This window comes from Argopecten irradians, chromosome 11, assembly GCF_041381155.1.
Source record: "Argopecten irradians isolate NY chromosome 11, Ai_NY, whole genome shotgun sequence".
Lineage (NCBI taxonomy): Eukaryota > Metazoa > Mollusca > Bivalvia > Pectinida > Pectinidae > Argopecten > Argopecten irradians.
Window position 1 is genome coordinate 19,386,021 of NC_091144.1, and position 12,998 is coordinate 19,399,018.

Here is a 12,998-nt window from a genome sequence, read left to right on the forward strand (position 1 = left end):
ATTAAAGTAAAGAAAAGTTGAAAGCATTGAAAGCGAGGCTGCGTGGAAATGTAACCACGGACAAAGTGGGCCGGGAGGACGTTTCAGAATTTCCATACTTTAAATTAATTTCTTCGTACGCAGACAGATTTTGACGAGAGATTTTATTTTTCCATTTCATAAAAAATTATACTGGATACATTCACACCATTTTACCGACTTTAGCCATCCTTGCCCGACTGTTCACTTTAAACACACTAAAAACAACGTTGTTTTAAATTCAAATAAATCTTATTGAAATTTGTTCGCTTTTAATATTCTGTAGCTTAGAACATTTATCGTTTAGGACCGGAATGCCCCTTCGTCAGTTGATGACGAACACACAGGTAGTTGCCGAATGGCGCCGACAGGTGGAGCCAACCTGTCCGTTTAAGCCTCCGATCTGTGACTTGCGGTATCCTTTCCGCACCGCCAGTGGCTACTGTAACCACTTACAGGACACCACACAGGGTGCCGCCCTCACCAGGCAGCGGAGGATGATGCTTAATAGCTACGAGGATGGTAAAATCTGTCAGAAATCTTTGTTGTAACGATAAATTTGATTGGCTGAAACATTGCTTTGTCAGCCCGTAACATACTTTATAACATCTGAGTTTGTACCGACGTCTACGATAGTATAAATGATACTGAATAACTAAAAGGTCGTCAAAGGAAACTTGAGGTATTGGTTTCAAAAGAAAGGATAAATTTGAATGAATATACTAATAGCGAATCTGTTGAAAACAACGGAGATGTGAGAAACATAATATACGTGAAAATGAAGGTGTTTACTGTACTACAATAACAATTCAAGCAAAAAATGTTATAATTGTTTTCCAATGTCACACAATTACAACATGGGGTAATTGTTAATATATAATATTCATCTGTACGGAAACATACTTTAATCAGGTTCTAAAAAGGAGGAAGCTTTTTCTGTTTCATCCTTGAAACACCATATAATTAATCCATATTCATGCCACGTTTAGCAGTGCAAGTAAAGTCAGCTCAAGCGGTATTGCTAAGCTGTAGTTTGCTAAAAAATATATTTACATATCTATTGTTCGGAAACAACATCAAAGGAAGAAGCGTTTGCAAATAGATTTAAAAAAAACTAAAAATTGAAAATGTACAGCTTGATAGTTCAGTGATGTCCTTTTAATCTAAGAGTAATTTTATATTCAAATTGTAAAGCAAACCGCCATGTTTCCCATTTGGAGACCTAGTTTCGAAGGACATTTTAGTTATATTTCATTAAACAATCTGTCACTCCAGGAATCGATTATCCCCGAGTCCATAGTAAGGCGGGGAAGCTTCTACCAAGTGCAAGACTGGTCAGTAATATAATGCACAAGGCAGGCGAGTGTTCTCTATCCAGCAAACATTTCACAGTAATGATCATGCAGTTCGGACAATTTATTGAACATGACGTCATATCGACGCCAATGATATCAGGTAGGTACCGTATGTCCGCTTGTATATCCTGGTCAGCATTTTCGAAATTTTGAGGTAAAAGCGAAAAAGATAAATTTTAACGGCAGATTTTCGCGATCTTTTAAGGCATTTACGATCAACAACCTTTTCTTAATTTTTCAATATTTCGTTAATCAACTTTTCGAGGTCATAGCGATGACCCGTAAAATCGCGAATAAGCGGCCATATATAGAACATAAACGATATATTCAATGAAATTCACTAATAACATTGTCGCTCATTCCATTTTCCTACCTTAAGATGTGGAAATATTCTAAACATAAGTAATTATTGTATGGTTTACCGTACCACTAGCACATTTCTGTAAAAAAAATATAAAGAGCTTATAACGGTAAACATGACGAATGACTTAGCTGGAATAGGAAATACGGTAATTGTATTGTAATTGATATGCATAGTATGCTATATATACTCGCTGATTTCCTTCGTTTTTTACAGGTACAGACGGAGCCGATATCATGTGTTGTGAGGGCTCTCCCAACATTACCGCCATGAGGTGATAAGTCAATTACGTCAGCCTAGGATTTTATATTTTTACATCACAAATTGAACCAGGCATCATTTTCCTGTTAGACCTCATAACACAGCAATTACAAAGGCCTATTTAACATACAATTCTGCCTTTAACGCCTATATAGAGAATTAATTTTCGAATAATTTGGTCTGTAATTCATGTACAGGTTCTTTACTTCTGAAAGACAATGTATATATGATTAAAAAAAATCATCCAAACAAAATTACAGATGAACAATAAAATTATCGTTTATGTCTACTTCAAGTAGTTTACGAAACAAAATTTTCTAAATCATTTAAAAATAATTTTCACTTTTGATTGATACGACGAACTATCATTTCAGAACTTTGCAATATATCACATGGTTATTTGTATATCAAAAATGTAATTCTTTTAATTATCTCTTCACTCTGTATTTCTGTAGGTCTGCCTGTTTTCCTATTAGTATCCCTCCTCGTGATGGCCGATTTTCTGAAAGCTGTATGACATTTGTTCGATCAACACCAGGGCTAAAGCTAAACTGTGATATGGGTAACAATTAAACGTTAACATTTGTATGTTGAAATGTACGGCGGATTCGAGATCCAAAACGACGTAGGTAAAGTACCATTAACCGTCGATGAGTCCCACCTTCTAATTGATGTAACGTCATTATTTGATGTGATTTTTTTAAGTCGTAATTACCAGATGATGGGACTAATCGGCGGTAAATTATACCTTACTTTTGATTTATCGAAACCTCCGTATTGGTGATGACAATGGTGCATTGATTTCAACTCTATTTTATAATAAATACTTTACTTGATACATTTCTTCATTTTTTCTAAGATTTTGGTCAAGAATCAAATTGCCCATTATTTTTACATTTAAATTTTTATGCATTTGTATCTTTTTTATTCTCAAGGTATCCGGTCCCCGATGAACCAAGCCAGTGCCTTTATGGACGGTTCCCAAATCTACGGCACTTCTGAGGATGAAACAAAAGGGCTAAGGTCGTTTCTTGGAGGTACTGTGTCTTTATAACTGCTTAATCTTTGTATACAGAGATCAGATATGGATTTCGTTATTTTAGTTATGTTTTTTAATTACATTTGCTATATACAAATTTATCATTTACGCTTAAACACTATTTTATTTATCATTCAGCAACATAATAATACATTGTTCTTCTATAAACCGAGTTATTTTAGCGTGCGAATATTTTTTTTCTTGATCGATGAGGAATGATCGAAATACATGTTGAGTAGAACTAATAGGTCTCGGTCACGAAATTAAACTGCCATCAATAAGTTGTAAAAGCTCGAAATTAAGTTACCACGAAAAAATTATGGTGTACGTTATTTTAATTATCTTAAAATTTGTGATTGTCCTTATATAATATGAGGCTTCTTAAAACAATTATTAACTAGTATCGATTATATGTAACAAAACGCATAAATTAGAACTGTTTCTTTGTCTTTATTGAACTCCTCAGTAATTTCTATATTGCAAATAATGTTTTGGGCATAAATTATCTTAATAAATTCTGTTGCAGACTTTGCTGTCAATATAGATTATCAGAATTATTCTATGTCGCAGCCAATTTTGAAAATGTTGATTCATATTCAGTTAAAAACGTGCGTAAATTACATTATATTGTATGCTTATGCTACAAACCTTACAATGTTTATCGGTTACCTGTCGATACGTATTGTTTTCAGTCAATATCGTTTTTCAATAACCGTAATTCAGAAAACAAATATATATGCATGAAATGGTATTTTAGAATGATACTTGATTGCATATACATTTTATTTCCTATAACTATGAAGGAACAATCACATACAATTACGCTGGGAATACACATGTATCCGGGTTAGACAAGGGCTGGTTTAGACTAAGTATACTATGTATTTGTATTAGATATTTATTTGGTGTTTCACTACATCCACCAATGAAGGATATTAATTTTAACTGACACAGGTAACGGACGTCGGTCCGAACGAATATGCTAAAAATAGCAATGAAAAAAACATAAGTGTATGATTCAGCAATTATTTTAATATGGTATTTTCAAGTACGACCTTAATATTAAAAGTACATGCTTTAAAGCTTCTCTTACGAAATATTTGAAATGGTGGAGGTTAAAGTGCCATGCATTGATCAGGCCATTCCTGCGTGATATTAGTTAAAACGGCCTCTGATTGGTCAATTAATCACATCATGTTAACAACGTAATGCAACACTGTATCAGAGTGACTACAAAATTTATGTAGAAATATTCAATTTCAAAATATTTAATTGACAAAAACTTTTTAAAGTGTCAATAGGATTAGACATCGGGCATTGCCTGTCTTAGTCTTCTTCAAAAAATGTAGAAATATTCAACATTAAACTGAGTGGCTTACGTGTGACGAACTGTAATGTTTTCTGGTTGTGTCCATCAACAGGATTTCTCTTTGATTTGAAATTAAGTTATCGCGAAAAAAGTATGGTGTACATTACATTTATTATCGAAAAGTATGTGATTGTCCTGATATGATATGAGGCTTCTTTAAACAATCATTAACTAGTGTCGATTATATGTAACAAAACGCATGAATTTGAACTGTTCCTTTGTCTTTATTAGGTAGGGCGTTAGAATTGTACCTGCTGCCCCTATTGCATGATCGTAAAAGGCGACTAAATTTAGGATCTTATCTTTTCTCTTCTTCCTAACTGACTTTATCCTTCCTAATGCCTCCATTGGCACCGCCTCACTTTTGGCCTTGAGTTGAGCGTTCGCCCCTGTGAGGAAGGCCTGGATTCTGTCCCCTGGCCGAGACACACCAAAGTCTATAAAAGTGGTAGTTTCTGCTCCTGCTTTGCGCTCAGCATACAGGGAGTAGGACGACTGGTTCGCCCGTTGTCAGTATAATGTGACCGGGTGGGGTGTGTTGCTTGCTGTCTTCGGCGGCATGCTTCAGTGATATAGCACTATAAAAAAGGCAACAGTTCCACTATACAAGAAGACACAACATGAACATACCACAGTCTCCCAAAACACGCACCTCGCACAACAAACACGCAACACACCGCATACATGGGAGGCCGTCCTTACATGACCATAGCTGTTAAAAGGACGTTAATTAATCAAACAAACAAACTTTATTGAACTTCTCAGTAATTTCTATATTGCAAATAATATTTTGGGCATAAACTATCTTAATACATTCTGTTGCAGACTTTGCTGTCAATGTAGATTATCAGAATTATTCTATGTCGCAACCAATTTTGAAAATGTTGATTCATATTCAGTTAAAAACGTGCGTAAATTACATTATATTATATGCTTATATTACAAACCTTACAATGTTTTGTTTTTCAGTCAATATCGTTTTTCAATAACCGTAATTCAGAAAAAAAATATATGCATGAAATGGTATTTTAGAATGATACTTGATTGCATATGCATTTTATTTCCAATAACTATGAAGGAACATACAATTACGCTGGGAATACACTTGGATCCGGGTTACACAAGGGCTGGTTTACTGTAATGTATTCTGGTTTTGTCCATCAACATGATTTCTCTTTGATTCAATAGACGACATGATGTCTGATTGCAACGGTCAATATTATTCCTTAAACAAAAATGACGTACCTTTCCCATGGTTTTAAGCCAGAAAACTGTAATCATATTTCACGCCTTTATTTTCAATAGGCTTTGGTGCTTTAAAGTCTTTGTGAGAGTCAATTCCTTACTATTGTCACACTACATGTTTATATAACTGATTTTCTGATCAGCTTAGATAGGTTTCTCATCTGTTCGCCTCGTGTGTTAATACGCAAGTGCTAATCACGACGAGGAATGCTCTAATACTACTACAAAATAGGTGTTTAGGGCGAGCGGCATCGTCATAACGTTTTTGTTTTGACTTTGCTGATCTTTAAAGGTGTCTTTATTTGTGTACTTAAATGTACTAAGGCGTTCGCCGACGCACGTAGGTCAAGTTATACTATTATTAATATTAATATTAAACCCAAAGGTGTGTCATACAAAGGCGATACCAAGCCTCGGTAACCTTCACGATATAATGAACGTATGAAGAGACATTATCATGTACAAAGTATTTTAAAACAAGCATATCCGTTTCTTTAATAAATTTCACTTTAAAAGTATATTGTCTAGTATTTAATTTCTCGTGGAGAAAATTCGCTATTTTCTATCTCATATTGATTCGCAGGAAGAGTAATTTTTAATTGTTGAATTTTAAGCGACAAACTTATCTTTTTTGTCGCCCATTTCAGTGTATTCACGATTATAGGGAAAGTAAATCAGCCGAGAATAAAAATAACTATACAGAATGGATACAACATCAAACACGTGTATCTGTATGCACTAAACAAGGTGAAAAATCATAGATATTTTTGAAATCCTATGCAAACCGAATGATACCGATGAATTCAGTTAGGTAATTTTCCAAGCGAAATGCCATTAATCAAAATAAAACAAACATACTAAAAAATACGGAAAAGAAACTAATACATGCAGCTCAATTTTATAAAACCAATAAAATCAGAAATAAATGAAAATAGATAGTTATTTATATTTGTTTTGTTTTGCTGAACAACATCATGAATAGCTTAATCAATACAGGATTCAGACGTCGTAAACTATTCTTAGTATAATCGCTTGTGGTAGTGTATCACCGGTTGTTTTCGTGTATAGTATATTTTTTGCGATTCCGTTGATATGTGAAATTATATGATATATTTCTCTCTCATGTTAGTCAGACGGCCATTTTGTAGTGTCATCGTTTGGTATATGCTCTGTTTTTAATTGCCCTTGTCATTCACGTCTTTTAGGAATGATGAAGATGACGACGTTAGGACTTCCTCCTCCAAGCCAAGAAGAAATGTGCGTCAAAGAGGCCCCCGGGGACTACTGTATGCTCGCTGGTAAGTTGTGTAAATAGATTTTATTTCGCTAATTACATAAATCTCATATCAATCAGTGTCGGTGTCAATTTATGTCTCTGGTTTCTTGGTAATATGTTATCTTTACGCCGAGTGTTTAAAACAGAATCGAATAATCAGTTAATTTTCATGTTTACGATTAGAACGAATATACGTACCCGGCCTACTACACCTTTCGGCCGGCACCATTATCTGTCTAAAAGTCTTTTCAGCTGCAATATTGCAGCTACTTTACGATAGATTTCGCATCATCGCTATTTTCAACATGTTCGCAAATACACAATTTGGCGATGCAGATTCCTGCGACGTTTTATACAATTATTCGCGAAACAATTTATTTCGCGTCCGAAAACTCTTTGTATGCCATCTCACGAAAATAAACTACTTGCATTCAGTCTAAGCAGTGGCTTAGAAATACGTTCTAGTATGATCTTAACATTTCGAAACAATGTCGTGTATTCCACTAGCCAAACGGAATAGTAAATGAAGATGAAACTTTATTATCACTTCAGGTGACTTCCGGGTAAATCATGTACCGGGTCTCACCGTCCTTCACACGACATTTCTGAGGGAACACAACCGCATTGCTACCTACTTCACCAGGATAAACCCTGGCTGGGACGATGAAAGGACATTCCAGGAAACCCGGAAACTTATTATTGCTATGCTTCAGCACATGGTATTCAACGAACTACTTCCGTCTATTTTAAACGAGGATCACCTGATGAGGTACAACATCCGGTCTAGCCCTAGAGGTTACAGTGCAACATATGATCCAAACACCGACGCTTCTATTATGATGGGATTTTCGGCAGCTGCAATGCGGTTCCCCCACACCAGAATCCCAGATGTTCAGGGAATGGTTGATGATTCTTTTACGTCACAAAGAAATAATTTAATATTTGCCACCTTTGATAAACCAAGGTTCATCTTGGAAAGAATGGGTCAAGCTTTGAATGACTTTGCTAGATGGCTTATTTCATTTCCGGTAATGCAAGACGACCGATTTGTCGAAGATGGGGTGAGAGATTTTCTTTTCTTGGATAACAGAGGACATAGTTTTGATTTGGTGGCTTTGAACATACAGCGAGCACGTGATCAAGGAGTGCCGCCCTACAACGAGTGGCGGAAACTATGCGGTCTTACTCCCGCTAAGTATTTCTCAGCTGGGCCTGGCGGTCTTGTTGATCATGAACCGGAAGTTGTCAAATTGCTCTCGACTGTATACAGGTAGATTTGCACAAGGATTGTAGTTTAAAAACTTATCAGTATTAATGTAGTGAAATAGCATAAATCTTTTTATTGATTCCGTATTTTCAAAATTTATCATTGGTAAATTTTCAGAAAGTTTCATAAGACCATAAAAATTGGTAAAAACAATCTAAATTATCTAGAACAACTTAATGATGCCTGTAATATTACGATACAGAGTTCTTTCACTATGAATAGGCTCTTGATTTCATTTATTGCTGCATGCAAACTTATAAATACATAGAGTGAGAAATATCGACTGTAATGTAAAATGCTATGTAGATGAATAAACAAAAAGACAAAAAAAACATGTCCAGCAGGTCAGCGAAAACAAATTATATTAACAAAATACAACTGTGATATTTTTCATAAAATTATGTACCTTTACACGTCTTCATGTTATAGTGACGTGGATGATATCGACTTATTTACTGGGGGATTGTCAGAAATCACACTACCAGGGGCAGCTACTGGACCAACATTTGCATGTATCATTGCCACACAATTCCGAAGCCTAAAGGTTGGCGACAGATTCTGGTACGAGAACATGCACCCGATCACCGGATTTACCGAAGGTTAGTCGCTATTAACAATATGGATACCTGGTTTAATGAGTATATAGGGAAGCAATCACATGAATATACCACAGCCTCCCAAAGCATACATATATTCACACACACAACACATTACATATAGAACAGACCGTCCTATATGACCCTGGCTGTTTAGAGGACGTTAAGTCCAATGAACCTCCCGTGACTTTTTCAACCGATCAGTCATATAACTAATAATAAATAGATTACTGTAGTATTGTTTTTCTTTGTTTTGTTTTAATGACAAGTTAAGAAATTGTATTTTCATATATTATCATTTTGTACAAAGCAAAATATCGTTTTTTGTAACTGACTCAAAATATGGTCCTGTTTTCTAGAACAATTAAATGAGATCAAGAAAATTCGACTATCCAGAGTAATGTGTAACAACCTCGACGTCCCAGCCATTCAACCCAATGTTTTCCGTTTCGTTGGCAACGGGTAAGTTAAATTAGTTAATGCAACATGAGTCAGATATTTATATTTTTATGTCATATAATTTGAATTCTGTCTGTACATCCCTTATATTAGATTGTAAGTAAACGCTTTAATCATGGTATATACGAAGCTGGAATCAATCATTGTGAGCATAATAGAAGTGTGAGTGAGTGTAAAGAGTTGAAGATTTTATATCTCATTTAAGTAACGAACACTTATATTTTTCTCCTTTTTTCAGAAATACCCGCGTACCTTGTAGAGAGCTTCCGGATATAAACCTAGAGGCATGGAAAGATGGATCCTAGAATATTTGCTATACGCTTCAATATTTTGGAATCAATATATTTTTTGTCTTTATTAATAGCACTAAATGTTGACAAAATTTTGAGTTATTTCAGGTTTAATTTGTCTAAATTATCAGAAATAAATTATCTTCAGAATCTAAATCATACAATAGTGAATCGCTTTATAAACTATCCTTTATATTAAACCATGTATCTGGTGTTTTTGTTCGTCTTACTTTCATTGTACTACTTCTTCGTACCAAAATAAGTCTTTTTTGTGTCATTTTAATTTCTGAGGGGAATTTCATACCGACCCGTGGACTTCAATCGAGTACTGTAAACCAACTTATTTTCGCGAACTATAACTTTTGCAGGCAATGAGAAAGCGCGAAAATAAATCTCTGCGCAAATGTCTCTAACACATTTAGAATCATAGAGAAATATAATGCGAAATGAAGTTATCATGAAAAAGACCTTAGGCATGGAAACACGAAAAGAAGTCATAATGAAAAGACCTTAGGCATGGAAACCAGTAATGAAGTCATCGCCAAAATAAGTTTGTTTGCAGTAATTAATCGTAGCAATTTAACCTCATTTACTCGAGCACATAGTCCTGGAAGATCCTCATTTATTTTCACGAACTTATTTTGAAAACGAACTTGTTTTGAAATAAAAATCGCGAAATAAAGTAGACACGAAAGAAATTTGGTTTACAATATTTAGTTTTAGAGGCGCGGTTGTCGAGTGGGGGAAAATGAGTCATGTGTTGGAAACCCCAGTGCAGTTGACAGGCATACATACCCGGTTGGTTTTTCTTGATATTCTGCTCCACAAGGGTTTCAGTATGGTTTATCAATACAAACAGATAAAAGCTTGGACAAGACAAGATAAATTTGTACACGATTAGTTTAAACCTATTTAATTTATCTATTATTTCATAAATGAATACTACTGTGTAACGCCACTATGTAATTTGATAAAATATTTCGACGTTTTAGAAATTCATATTTAAGATTTTGCAAGAATTGTATTACACATTGCTAGCACATCGATACACATGATATCTGAGTCGGGCTATTAATACAACGAAAAAGAACAATAACCCCAAACCGTAAGTAAAGTTGTTTTCATAATAAGTTTTTCGCATATGTACTTAATCTTCGCCTTTGGCGTGTATTTACACAACACATGCTGGATTTTAAGAACACATGGCGATTTATAAACCACCAGATTATTATCATGTCACCTGTCGCCTGTATAGTCCCACTTGTTCAACTTCCAATGCAATGTTAGGTTTAAGATAATAAAAATCTACTGAATTGAGTTTAATTTTTAAAGTGTTACCTCCCTAGACATCCTTCAGAACACTTAAAATGTTGTCACAGATGTACCTATTACTAGTAACTAAAGTTCACACTGCAGTTTTCGTTTTCAAACACATGTTAATTTACCTGCATGTTTTCGGAATTTTCAGATTTTTGTTTATTCTTTTTTTCACGGGATAAAGTGTTGATGATATGTTTAGTACTGCATGTAATAAACAAAACCAGCTATGGCTTTACTTTTTATTAAATCTACGGAAGTCTGTTCTTCTGTGACGATAGCATTTTCAATATAATAGTCAGGTATGAGAAAATGTCTTTCCCGTCGGAATTTTTTAATTGTTTGTTTATTTGTTTGTTAATCATACATACCGCATACATGGGAGGCCGTCTTTACATGACCCTGGCTAATTGGACGTTAATTATTCAAACAAATAAACACAAATCTAAGTGTCAATAGATCAATATAATTTCAAAAGATGTTCTAATTTGGTTCCAATGAGTCAATATTTGTTATTCAATTTAAAAGTAACCTTGGTTAACACTTGATTTTATAATGGTGTTATTTAATGTGTATAATGTCTTCAAAAACAGCTGATCTAGTCGAGGACATTTCGTGATTTAGCAAACAATAGATGAGTGGTTTAATACTAACCTCACGGTGAATTCTATAGTCTAGATAGCGAAACAAAATCATAAACCAGTTTAAAGCAGACCCATTGACCTAACCTTTTAATACCCTTGACCAAAAATTGACATCTATCTACCCGCTACTTCCATTGTATAATCGCAATAAGCGAGTTTTAGGATGCTTTAACTTAACATTTGGGTTATTTATATATTTAGTTTGCATATTTTATTAATCTGTGATTCAAATTAAAAAATGTAACATGAATACCTAACAGTCTTATCTGAAACAAAATAAAAAACAAAGAAAAAAACCCAAACAATTGATATGTTGTATGTGTAGATGTCGCTACATTTTAGGGGGCTGTGGTATATCCTTGTTGTGTTTCCTTTTAAAAGTTACACTGTTTATCCTTTCCATAGGACTACTACTGACACTAGTGTACAAAAATGAGGCGTAAACATTTCCAAAAGTAGTGTCTTGAAGAATGTTTTGAAACGCTATTAATTCGTGAACCGTTCCCTCGGGTGTGATCTAATGTAATGGGAATGATGTGACGTCTGAAATGAAAAAAAAAGTGGGCGTACGGCTATTTTGTGTACCTGATGCATGCTTCAGTGATATAGCACTACATCAAGGACAATAATTCCACTATTACACAAAAAGACTCCTAAAACATACATTTACACGCGCAACACGCTGGATACAGGGAAGGAGGCCGTCTTTACGCGAGCTAAGCTGTTAATAGGACGTTAGGTTCAATACACCAAACCTGATCAATGGAGAAAAGACGAATCATGTGATACATCACCTCATTTACACCCGTTACTCATTTCTTCAACTACATGTTTTTAATGAGGAGCAAACCGCTGTATTGGTATTATTTTAATGCTTATACAGTAATTAATTGATCGGACTACTTGATGACACAAAACACGTTTAAACGTATGATTTCATTGATTTTCCAAAGGATTATTTTCTAAATCAATATGCAATATGGATAACCCTAAATGTCATGATAACGTCGGGTTTTTTCCGCCATCTCGGATTTTTTTTTATTCTTTATTGTATACTACGAAAAAGAATCTGCCAACAGAAAGTCGAATTTTTTATGAAAACAAGTAAAAAGTAATTATGAGAAAGAATGTATACGTTCTCTTTCTATCCTAAAGGTTATATATACTTCTGTATTTGTTATGTACTTATAACCTTACGTAACTGTCGTAACGGTCTGTTTTGGTGTGCATTTGGTTTTGTTACGATTGCTTTTCTGAAGGTGATAAGTCTTGGGATATTACGGACACTATCCTTGATTCAGATGAACGACCTTGAATTATCACATTAGCCCCAAGATATGATTGGTCTTCAAACAATTTGAGTGTATGTAAATAGATTTGAACCTGTTGAAGTAAAATAACTGAAATAATTAAACAACTTTTCAATGAAATGTTTTTTTTATTATCTTTATTTATTTATTTGTTTATGTATTCTCCTCGCTACATTAAATCGCATTATTAT

General features: G+C 34.4%; 1 protein-coding gene across 1 annotated transcript; it reads left to right on the forward strand.

Moving 5' to 3' along the window:
* Window positions 1–335: 335 nt before the first annotated feature.
* On the forward strand, window positions 336–9,748 carry LOC138335747 (chorion peroxidase-like). Its single transcript, XM_069284911.1, has 10 exons — window positions 336–540; window positions 1,294–1,473; window positions 1,951–2,008; window positions 2,451–2,557; window positions 2,931–3,032; window positions 6,854–6,946; window positions 7,477–8,194; window positions 8,621–8,790; window positions 9,147–9,249; window positions 9,485–9,748. Exons 1-10 carry the CDS (start codon window positions 351–353, stop codon window positions 9,549–9,551), a joined length of 1,788 nt encoding a protein of 595 aa, XP_069141012.1. The 5' UTR covers window positions 336–350; the 3' UTR covers window positions 9,552–9,748.
* Window positions 9,749–12,998: the final 3,250 nt, after the last annotated feature.

What these genes read in the sequence shown, in the direction of transcription:
- LOC138335747 (XM_069284911.1), top strand. Translation starts at nt 351, where the DNA reads ATGACGAACACACAGGTAGTTGCCGAATGGCGCCGACAGGTGGAGCCA. An exon ending in GCTAAGGTCGTTTCTTGGAG is followed by an intron (nt 3,033 to 6,853) that starts GTACTGTGTCTT and finishes CACGTCTTTTAG; the next exon opens with GAATGATGAAGATGACGACG. An exon ending in GATCACCGGATTTACCGAAG is followed by an intron (nt 8,791 to 9,146) that starts GTTAGTCGCTAT and finishes CCTGTTTTCTAG; the next exon opens with AACAATTAAATGAGATCAAG.